Source organism: Portunus trituberculatus, chromosome 17 (genome assembly GCF_017591435.1).
Source record: "Portunus trituberculatus isolate SZX2019 chromosome 17, ASM1759143v1, whole genome shotgun sequence".
Lineage (NCBI taxonomy): Eukaryota > Metazoa > Arthropoda > Malacostraca > Decapoda > Portunidae > Portunus > Portunus trituberculatus.
In genome coordinates this window covers 13,590,192-13,602,691 of record NC_059271.1, presented here as the reverse complement: position 1 = coordinate 13,602,691, position 12,500 = coordinate 13,590,192, and the positions used below count along the sequence as shown (strand labels likewise).

Genomic DNA, 12,500 nt, shown 5'->3' with positions numbered 1-12,500 from the left:
CTTCTACCCTCAATGTCAATCTATTATTAATCTCCCAGCGCTTCGCTTCCAGCACTCATCTTTCCAGTTCTTATCTCCTCTTCATTTCCCAGCATTCTCCATCACTAGCGCCTCCGATAGCTCAGTTGGTAAAGCGGTGGACTGTAGTGGGTTCATGAAGCAGATATCTCTATCACCCCCAAAATCCCATCTCACTCTATCTTCCCTCTTCTCTTCCCTTCTCTCCCTCCTTTCATCTCTCAGCACTTTTCCCCATCACATCTTCCTCATTATGGAAGGAAGAGGTGTTTGTTTGGAAAAAATGGACACCTGAAGCAAGTATAATGAGAGAAAATGTAAGCAGGAACAGCGAAGCAAGACGAGTTAGAAGGGAGAGACTCTGGGCAGCATTTCGTAACTCTAAGAAACTTATACGTGGGATGACTTTGTGGTTTGGCACCTTGTGGACTTTTTTTCTTAGTTATATATAACTACATATAAATAAATAAATAAATAAATAAATATAATATATATATATATATATATATATATATATATATATATATATATATATATATATATATATATATATATATATATATATATATATATATATATATATATATATATATATATATATATATATATATATATATATATATATATATATATATATATATATATATATATATATATATATATATATATATATATATATATATATATATATATATATATATATATATATATATATATATATATATATATATATATATATATATATATATATATATATATATATATATATATATATATATATAATTAAAATTAGAAAAATAAACAAAAAATAAAACGTGGTATATTCTACTTCTGTTTTGCTGTCCCTTGGCCGAAATACCTCAGGGAGATAAATATAAATTGTAACGAAAGGCAAAGCGCAGTAATAAAATAAAGAAAATCTGAATGTTTAGTGATTCATTTCACTCAAGGCAATTGAAATATTAATATTTCTCACCCATTTTGTGTTGTCGTTAGCTAGAATTCCTCTAGGAAAAGTCCCGTTATTTTTAACAAGACGATTGTATAAGAAAAGATAACCTGGATTCGGAAATGATAAAATTGCTTGAATACAATTGAAATATTAACGGTAACATTCACGGAAGGGTATAAGAAGTTTGTGTTAGTGACTAGGTGTTCTAGTGTTGCGGCCAGGAGTCTTCTTGGTTGTCATTACGTGGTAGTGCTTGCCCGTTGAGGTGATATCCTTCGCGCTACCACCACCACCATTACTACCTCCCCATCCACGATGAGGGGCAAAGGGCAGTGAGGAATGGAATAGATATATTTGTCTCTCAAAGCTGGAAACTGATACCTATGCTTTCGTATTTTCCTACTTCATATATATATATATATATATATATATATATATATATATATATATATATATATATATATATATATATATATATATATATATATATATATATATATATATATATATATATATATATATATATATATATATATATATTCAAGTAGCTGACTTCGAAATAAAATTATTTTCAATTTCATATTTCTTTATATGTGATTTTCTTCATCTTCTTGAGTTAATGTTAGATAACCAATTAATTTTCTTTCTTTATTTTTATTTCGCTCTCTGAAGTTTTCATTCTTTTCTTTTTCTTATTTCTGTCTTATTTATTTTTCTTGCCAAACTCAAAATGAAATAATCAACACTTACATTATTCTCTTACTTTTTTCTATCTTAAACTAAAAGCAGATGTTAGCATTTTCTTTCTTCATCTTTCCCCTCATTTTCTTTTCCTTCGTTCTCTCTCTCTCTCTCTCTCTCTCTCTCTCTCTCTGTATGTTCTTTCTTGCTTAATTCATATCACTCTATCTCATTTCACAAAAACACAATTATGACCACTACAAGTCTTGAAGTATCTAATCACTTCTCTCCCTCTCGGTGTTATTTTAAAATTTACCCTAAAATCGGACTGAACATTAGTCAACACGTATATTAGAACCATGTGTGACAGATAGGCTATTGGACTTCCGACGCCACCCGGACAGTACAAAGAAGAATGTGGCGAGGTAGAAGTCTTGTAATGAACACCAAGACTCTATATGGAAAAGAAACTGCACGCTGCTACATTCCTGTTTCCTTTACCTTCTTTGTCCCCAGACGTACAATACGACTTCACACGCACTTTTATCTTGTACGCCAGACAAGACACCTCACGGACCCACAGACACGTGCATGCCCACACAACATTTGCACAATACGGGTGTTGCTGAACTATGGAGTGGCTCGAACGGTATCTCTTTGGCGCTGGACAAGGTAGTCAGGTGAATCTTCTAAGATTATTGTTGTTCTCTTGTTTTCTGATTTGTGGAGAAAGGTGATAGGGACCAGATGGCGAGTACAGGTGAAGGCGGTTAGGTGGAGGGAAAAATGTTCTGGCTCTACGGTGGCAGTTGAGGTAAAAACAGTTTACACATACACAGGTCTAATTGTTGAAGTTGTAGATAGATATTTGCCAAACTCATTGACTAACTATTCTCTCTCTCTCTCTCTCTCTCTCTCTCTCTCTCTCTCTCTCTCTCTCTCTCTCTCTCTCTTTCTCTCTCACACGCAAACACACACCACCACTGACCACGTCCACTCCTCAAGGCAAACTGAAGCAGTTTAAGGAGTACGATCTATTTTTAATAAGACTCCTCACAAAGGCCTCGAGTCAAGGATGTGTGTGTGTGTGTGTGTGTGTGTGTGTGTGTAACGTTCTAGATTCAAGAGTTATCTACAGCAAGCAACGACACACTTCATCATGCTACCTCACCACATGAGAAAACATATCATTGTACTATGCGAGTAAAACAACAGAAGCATGATTCCTGTCCTTGGTCACCTGTTCTTCTGCCGCCTTCCTGATATGTAGACAGAGAAGAGATAAACCCAACAACGAAGAGACATTCTTTGTCCTCCCGCGGCCAAGTCTCACCGCTTGTCGTCAAGAGGACGCTAAAAGCAAGGAGATAGATAAGCTGGAGGACACAAGATGAAGGGGAGGAAGGATGTTGGAGAAAAGGTAGATAAAATGATGAGACAAAAGATTCACACACACACACACACACACACACACACACACACACACACACACACACACACAAAGGAGAAAGAGGAGGAAGACAGTCATAAAAGAGAAAAAATACTTGAAAAGGAAGTAAGGAAAAAGATGTGAGTAAAAGAAGGAAACGACGTGTACCAGATACCATATCATTGCTTTGCTTACGGAAGTGTCATGACTGATTGTCCAGTATTTATTTATTTTTTCTTGTTTTATTTTCTTCCTCATTAGCAAGTCGACATTTGCTTTCTACCGAGCACAATGTGAGGCATTGTGCTGCTCCTTTCTCCCACGCCTCACTAAAGTCTCAATAATCGCTCCATGCGCCTCTAACACTCAAACACACTCGTCACACTAACTGTCTCTATTACAGACTCAGAGACAAATACTGCTCACACTAACTGCCTCCATTGCAGACACACAGACAGATACATACAGGGTGACACGCCACACACACACACACACACACACACACACACACACACACACACCCGGTAGCTCAGTGGTTAGAGCGCTGGCTTCACAAGCCAGAGGACCGGGGTTCGATTCCCCGGCCGGTGGAGATATTTGGGTGTGTCTCCTTTCACGTGTAGCCCCTGTTCACCTAGCAGTGAGTAGGTACGGGATGTAAATCGAGGAGTTGTGAGCTTGTTGTCCCGGTGTGTGGTGTGTGCCTGGTCTCAGGCCTATCCGAAGATCGGAAATAATGAGCTCTGAGCTCGTTCCGTAAGGTAACGTCTGGCTGTCTCGTCAGAGACTGCAGCAGATCAAACAGTTAAACACACACACGCCCGGTAGCTCAGTGGTTAGAGCGCTGGCTTCACAAGTCAGAGGACCGGGGTTCGATTCCCCGGCCGGGTGGAGATATTTGGGTGTGTCTCGTTTCACGTGTAGCCCCTGTTCACCTAGCAGTGAGTAGGTACGGGATGTAAATCGAGGAGTTGTGACCTTGTTGTTCCGGTGTGTGGTGGATGCCTGATCTCAGGCCTATCCGAAGATCGGAAATAATGAGCTCTGAGCTCGTTCCGTAGGGTAACGTCTGGCTGTCTCGTCAGAGACTGCAGCAGATCAAACAGTGAAACACACACACACACACACACACACACACCGCGTAGTGTAGTGGTTTGCATGCTCGACTCACAATCGAAAGAGCCCGGGTTCGAGTCCCGGGAAGCGGGGAGGCAAATGGGCAAGCCTCTTAATGTGTAGCCCCTGTTCACCTAGCGGTAAATAGGTACGGGATGTAACTCGAGGGATTGTGGCCTCGCTTTCCCGGTGTGTGTTGTGTGTGTGATGTGGTCTCAGTTCTACCCGAAGATTGGTCAACACGAGCTCTGAGCTCTTTCCGTAGGGGAAAGGCTTGCTGGGTAACCAGCAGACGACCGTGGTGAACACACACAGACACACACACACACACACTGGATTTGAGCTACAGTAAAAGTAATTAGTTTTTATGAGCATATCTTAAGAGGCCACTAAATATATCACGCTTCAAGTATCAAAGTGCGCTCTCTCTCTCTCTCTCTCTCTCTCTCTCATTGTGTGTGTGTGTGTGTGTGTGTGTGTGTGTGTGTGTGTGGCTTTCCCACAGAGGGAGCGGCGTCAAGGTCTTGGTCACGCACTCCCATCGTGGCGACGACCTTCGGGCGACGACCTTCCCGTGGCTGCAGGTGGCAAGACGACCCTTTCATATCAAGGACGCGATGGAATGGCAAGCACGACAACACTTCCTTTGGTCCTTAATGGTTATTTATTTTTCTACTACAGACAACCCTGTGAAAGTGTGTTCCTTCTTGTCGTTCTCAGTAGTACATAACCTTACAGTTGTCGTTCAAGCTACTTGTTATTGCATCCCATACAAGCAACCCTCTTAATCTAACCTACTCTTACCTTTTATCGTTCTTAGTACTGTTTTGAAATATTTTTGACTAGTTGAAGTTACAAGGTTTTTATCAAGGTTGTTTATATAGTTTAAGCGATAGATTAACAAGAATTCTACAATTGGAATAGGAAAAACCCTACGGAACCGAGCTAATCGTCTCTGTGGCCGCTGTAAATAGTCGTGGTGAGAGCAAAAAGTTTCAAAATACTGGCCTAATTTGTGAGAGAAACATTGTATTGTCATCAAGGTTTCTCGCCATTGCTTCCCCCTCATAGTGTACAATTTCAGTGCCCTATTTCTCTTTGCTATTATTTATGCGAGAAACTCTTGTGATATTCTTGGAATCTAAGGTTCACCACACGACTCTAATGTGATGGTCATTTTTCTCGTGGACTGAGAGACGCTATCTTACAAGGACTTTCTCATTAATACCATGGTCATCTTTACTGTTCACATTGAAGGCACTATAATAAGAAGTAATTTGTAAGAATATAATAGAAAATAAAATAAAAGGATTGTTTTTTTTATTATATCTCTTCTACATTGCAAAACTATAATAAGAGGTGGTATCGCAAACAATATGGGGAAAATTTCTCCCAACAGTGAATGAGAAGCTAGAACTATATCATGTTTACTGATGCTATTTTCTCGACAAGAAAATTGTCACGCATAGAATATAGAGTTACCTTTACTGGTGCTATACGATCATGGCTGTTATTATTATTATTATTATTATTATTATTAATATTATACTGCTATTTAGCATATCTTTCATTGACCATTACACTCTGAGACATTTTCATACTTGTTCTGCAGTCACCTCCAGTCTTTAAACTTGACAGGTACTGCAAAGCAAATTCTACTTATGTCAGTTTTTTATCACGGATGTTTTTTTTTTTTTTTTTTTTTAAGACTGCAGGCATTATTTTTGGTGCTGATGATTATATCATATCGTAATGAAAGAGTTAGACTAAAGCTGAATTAATACTTAGAAAAAAGGGGGAAACTTGCTTTTGCGATGTAGGATATCAAGAACAATTCCATAATCGGTTGTCGAATTTCATTCACATCATACTATACATAAAAAGTGAATCGTAGGTGAGACAAATGAGGATGACAATACGCTATCTTATTGGTTCATTATTATCTCTATGATGGAGAACTTAAACGCACCAAGATCATTATTGTCACCTTTTTTTATAGTTATTACCTAAATCTATGCAAATAAAAGGTAAAAGACAAAAAATTGAAACCGTAGTCATATATCTCTTCCCGTTACTTAAAAGAAAAAAACACGCAGACTATTACTTGTTTACAACTACTGTTTAACTCGTGATGATAATGCGAATCCTTTTATCTTAGTAGACGGAGACCACTTTTGTCCATCTATACACCAGTAAGACAGTCCCACACCGGGTGACAAAGAATACCTATCCTAGTAGAATTATGATAGTCTCATGGACAATCCTACTGAACCCAGGAGTTAGGGCATAGGTAAGAAATTCATCTGCAGGAAGTTGAAGGCTCCAACAAGATTACCTCCCTTGCCATCGCTGGCGTCTCTTGAAATCGCAATGAAATCTTTCTACCACATCGATACAATCGAAGCTTACTAGACACTCACAACACTCAGAGGAAGAATTAAGATGTTCCAGAACGACTCACCTTTATCAAACTTGAAGATATGATCCATTGTGGCGCAACTCAAAGGCCACGTGTCCAGTTTTACGTTACTTTTATGTCCGTTAGTGTACTGTTTTTTCTACCCTTCAGCTTTACTTTCAAGGAAACTTAAGTAACTTTCCTAGTCATGTTTCAATTCTTTAGATCGGAAATGGCAAGAAAAGGTCGTATATACACCTTCCTTTGTTCGATTCCTGTGTTTATATCACTCGAAACTGATGTCAGCCCGGCGAATGTAACAATTAAAGACCCACACTGCTATTTTACATTCAAAACTCAAGATAACATAAAAAAAATACTATAACGAATCATTCCCAATTCCTCAGCTAATCTTTCTACACAGTTTCACTTAGGTTTATGTCTAACTTAAATATAAGACGTTCTGCACTACTTTGTTCACCGTCACCTTTATCGGAATGGAGAAATAATGAAATTATTTTGTTCCTTAGCTTCACTCACTTTTCTGATCGATTTAAGTTATAAGAACCACACTGAAGTCACGTACACACTCAGATAAACACAACGCAACTCTTATTACTATTCTTACTGTCCCCATCACCGTATATACGATCCTGTATAATGATCTCACTCACTTTTCTGTTCAATTAAGACATACGAATTTCGCATGAGACACAAACCGCAACACACTCCAGCTATTCCTACTCTCACCACTACAACTAAACACACTAAATCAAACACTGCGTTCAAGCCATATCGCTTTACAATAAACTTCTTTATCAATCTCTACGTCAACATTTAAGCCTTGCCTCTTGTGTCACCGCCGCCAACTCCAGCACTACCAGGCTTCCTCCTCCTCCTACTCCTCCTGGGGCGAGTCTCCGTACCTTGGGGGTTACACAGATAAGATAAGGGCGACGTGGTACCACCCACCAGCCTGGCACGCTTGTTAATGATACTCGATATACTTTTCTGAATATCTTATACTGAAGAAGTGTAAGAAAACGAAAAGTTATGTTGGTTTGATTTTGAAAGATATTTTGGTTGACCTCTCTTTCGGTATCAGTGTGTGTGTGTGTGTGTGTGTGTGTGTGTGTGTGTGTGTGTGTGTGTGTGTGTGATTTGGGATTTTCACTGAGGGCGTGATAAGATAAAGGCGCAGTGAAGCGGAGTGATAAGAAGGCGCAGAGAGACTAAGGGCAATATTAATAGCGCGTAATAAGACTTGAGGCGACGGTCGGTATGTCTGTCTCTCTCTGTCTGTTTGCCGTCTGCCATCCTGTCACATAAGCAAAATTTCTACACAAATTATTTCTTTTTCAAATAGTAAAAAAAAATTATCTAATAATAAACTGCCACCCCGCACTGTTATTCCCACTAGAAGTACCATTACTATTAATATTATTAACAATATTACTACTACTACTACTACTACTACTACTACAATTACTTTTGTTTCAACCACTTCTACTACTACTACAACACTTTTGTTTCAACCACTTCTACAACAACAACAACAACAACAACAACAACAACAACAACAACTACTACTACTACTACTACTACTACTACTACTACTACTACTACTACTACTACTACTACTACTACTACTACTACTACTACTACTACTACTACTATTACTATTACTATTACTACTACTACTACTACTACTACTACTACAATTCAGAATAATTGTACATAATCATCCCTCCTTTCGATCTCTTCCCTATTCCTTTTCTCAACTCCTTTTTTTTTCTTCTTCATCATATACCTCCTCTTCTTCTTCCTTTGCTGCCCTCACCCACCGGAAGTCAGGTAAGTGATGCAGGTATTGGAACGTTTGGTTCACTCACCGTCCAATCTTACCTGTCATCCATTACTACTACTACTACTACTACTACTACTACTACTACTACTACTACTACTACTACAAGTACTACTACTACTATAGTCTGACCATTTTATGAAGATCACTTAGGCGTTGGCTTTTTCGGGGATTTTCCGGCCTGCGGCTCTGTCACACTTGTACCAATACGCACCTCAAGTCAGGTACTTAATACTTATTAACTGAATGGTGTTGTAGTACATATACACTATGATGCTCTAAAAAGGCAAGTTAGAGGAATTTGTGTTTATTTTTAAATATATTTTGCAGTTTTTACAAACACAACAATACTTGACAACGTTTCCTCCGAGCGTTGTCACGTCCCTCTGGGTGACCGAGTGAGGTCACAGGTCGAAGTGACCGTGTTATAGTCTTTCCACTCTATGAAGTCCGTTCAGGGTGGGTCAGGTATGGTCGTTTACAACTAGCCATGCTGCCAAATCAACATTCGTATACATGCGTCTCTCTCTTATTTATCATCCATGTGGTGTTTGAAAGTGATATTTTATGTATTGCGTGTATAGTAAAGGAAGTTACATAGTACAATGAGTGTCTATGTTTACGATGATAACGACGATATGCATAAATTCTATGGCATGTGGCAGCGTTTTTTTCCCATGTTGCTACGTTGGTGGTGGTGGTGATGGTGGTGTCCCGTTTCATCTCTCCGCTGGGTGCTGGGTCAAGTCAGGCCAGGCCAGAGTTACCAGGTTGGCGGGTTTCCTGCCAAATGTGGCGGTTTTATATATATATATATATATATATATATATATATATATATATATATATATATATATATATATATATATATATATATATATATACCCACACACACACACACACACACACACACACACACACACACACACACACAAAAGGGGTTTTCTGAAAGTTTGAGAGAAAATGGACCAAAAACTAAGGCGCCAGAGTATTATTTATTATTATTTATTTCGACTTTTTTCCACACTACCTAAATAATAATGATAATAATAATAATAATAATAATAATAATAATAATAATAATAATAATAAGCCTCTTAATGTGTAGCCCCTGTCCACCTATTTACCCTTTTTGAAAAGGGTAAATGAGGTGACTAAGGGGCAAATCATCACCAAATTTTACCCAACAGAAAGGATAAAATATGTCCCATAGGGGTAAATCAGCATTTCAGTTTACCCTGCAAAAGGGGGAAAAAATTCTTGATTTATCCTTATTAAAAATAAAAAGGGTAAATTGCTTTTAATTTACCCATTTTTCCAAAAGGGTAAACTGTGCAATTTACCCATTAAAGGGTGTGCTATTTGGGACACTAGATTTACCCTTTTCTTTCCTTTACTTTACCCATTTTTTCTAACAGTGCACATCATTTCATAACTTTCTTAGAAGAGTGATAATAAACATTTCTTAAAGTTTGACACGCAACCATTAGGAAATATCATACCTGTCTGATTAACGAACAATGAACGGGGTTATACGGTTGTTCATTTGTTGGCTAATAACAATAAAAATCCTTAATAATTATACCCGATCCTTCATAAAAATAATATATGAATAACATATACAAAAATCTTAGGAGTAAAACATCTGCACTGGTGCAACACCACTTTCTACAAACACAACACTGCCACACTGAATTTCCTCATATTTATGCAAGGAAAATAAGAAAGAAAAGCACAAATGTACAAAGTCATAAAAAGACACATTTAAAGAGCAAACATCAATCTCGGCACACACAGACGAAACACTTGGACGGCTGTGTGTCAACAAGGGAAATCAACTTGAGCTGCTGGGACACCACGGGAAGGTGGCACCTGGTGGCCCCTCGTGTTTACCATTTCGACTCTTAGCTGGTCATCGTCTAGTGCAAAGATTATGTTCTCTCTGCAGTATGTCGGTCGTAATAAGACACTACGGTCGATGTTGTTTAGGGAAATTATTGGAAAGTGAACTAAACGATATTGTGTGCCGTGTTGGTTAACAGTAATACAGCATAATATTTGGTGTTGCATGAGCCAATTTGTAGAGTATCTATTTATTAAAAAACAATTAGTGAAGGAATACCGAAAAGGGGTAATTGCTCTCAATGTTCCTTGATACTCAAATGAAATAATCACAAAATAGGAGAAAAATTAACATTATTGCTAAAAGGTCCTTGAGATTATTAGTGAAAAGGGATGCAGTGAGGAAACTGGCAACTCCTACATTAGAGAGAGGATAAACTGAATATGGGACATATGAAAAAAAAAAGTGATTAAAATACAGAATGCTCCAGATATTAGTTGTGAAAAAGTTGGAGTAAGGACAATAGCAACTTTTGCATTAGAGAGATGGAATGAGGCAGCAGGAAAATAGGATTCAGAAGACCAGTACTCATGCATATTCTTGTTCATTTGTTTCAAGACATTTGTACCTGAATTTTGGATAACTCATATGATCTTTAATGGAACTGGCAACCCAGTAGGCCTTTTTTTTTATTTTTTGTTGCCCTTGGCCAGTTTCCCCTCCTGCATAAACAAAACATAGAAAAAAATGATGAAAACTTGGTGGAGGTATTAGTGGTGCAAGAGAGAGAGAGAGAGAGAGAGAGAGAGAGAGAGAGAGAGAGAGAGAGAGAGAGAGAGATTAAATGGCGATAACATTAATGACTATGAAATGGCCAGCTCTCTCTCTCTCTCTCTCTCTCTCTCTCTCTCTCTCATCGCCCATCTGGCCGTTTGGCGCAGGTGTTGGGCGGCCAGGTGTGGACCACCGAGGCAGGGCGAGTCTTACAGGGCGTCCATTTGAAAATGAGATTCACAACAACTCTCACCGGATTTTTCGGAGACAGAAATAAAGTGCGGGTTGTTAATGAGCAAGACGATTAAAGGAGAGAAAAAACAGAAAACGAAAATAGCAACAGAGGAGGATATTCTAACAATCAAAGCAATCTAATTCTCTTGAACTCTACTGTTCAGTTATTCTGAAGCACTTGCACTGATGATATTCTGTTCCTGAGTGGTGACTAATTGGAAAGTCATTCATGTATTCAAAATAAATAGATTTCATTGTTCTATCACCACCGAAGAATTTAAAATTAGAGAGTAGCAGCAGCAGCAGCAGCAGCAGCAGCAGCAACAGCAGCAGTAGTAGTAGTAGTAGTAGTAGTAGTAGTAGTAGTAGTAGTAGTAGTAGTAGTAGTAGAAGAAAAAAAAAAAAAAAAACTTCCAGTCTACAAGAATAATTATCTGAGTTTTTAACAGTCTTTCATATTTAAAGTGACAATTTAATAAATGTTCTTCATCACTAAACAGAGAAATAACATAAGAACCTGATTATTCATGCCTGGTATAATGAAACGATCCTTCAGAAAACACAAAATATTGAATTTATACCATAGTCTTTCAGAAGAGGTGAAAGGACGTTGAAGTGCGAGGGAGTTATCAGTTGAGTTACAAATTGCATATGGCAAAAAAAAAAAAAAAAAGAATAAGGTGCCCATAAGAAAAGGAGACAAGTGAAAGTTTATGAGGCTGAAAAAGTAATAAAGGGAAAGTGAAGAAAGATCAGATAAATATGCTTTGATGTGAGAAAATTAGTGACGGTCAAGAAAATAAATCAAAATATGAAGAGGATAAAGCATAGTACTCTCTCTCTCTCTCTCTCTCTCTCTCTCTCTCTCTCTCTCTCTCTCTCTCTCTCTCGCTCGCTCGCTCGCTCTCTTTCTCTCTCTTGTCGCTTCGAAAGCCCGCTGTGGCTACATCCGGAGGCGTGTGTGTGACCTGACCTCGACAAACCACATCACACACACACACACACACACACACACACACACACACACACACACACGGCCCGGTAGCTCAGTGGTTAGAGCGCTGGCTTCACAAGCCAGAGGACCGGGGTTCGATTCCCCGGCCGGGTGGAGATATTTGGGTGTGTCTCCTTTCACGTGTAGCCCCTGTTCACCTAGCAGTGAGTAGGTACGGGATGTAAATCGAGGAGTTG

The 12,500-nt window shown here is 38.4% G+C and overlaps 1 protein-coding gene across 7 annotated transcripts in view; it reads right to left on the bottom strand.

Annotated features, from left to right (window-relative positions):
* Nucleotides 1–12,500, bottom strand: part of LOC123504736 (SH2 domain-containing protein 3C-like) — a 315,439-nt gene that overhangs the window by 242,013 nt on the left and 60,926 nt on the right. For 2 of the 7 annotated variants that reach the window (XM_045255496.1, XM_045255500.1), the window contains exon 1: nt 6,658–7,222. The exons of 2 other annotated variants lie outside the window; for them this stretch is intronic. In XM_045255496.1, coding sequence (XP_045111431.1) covers nt 6,658–6,685 — 28 coding nt within the window. In that variant the 5' untranslated portion in view covers nt 6,686–7,222. Of the gene's footprint in view, nt 1–6,657; nt 7,223–7,268; nt 7,356–12,500 lie in introns of those variants that run through there. 3 more of the 7 variants (XM_045255499.1, XM_045255498.1, XM_045255497.1) reach the window with 3 other exon arrangements.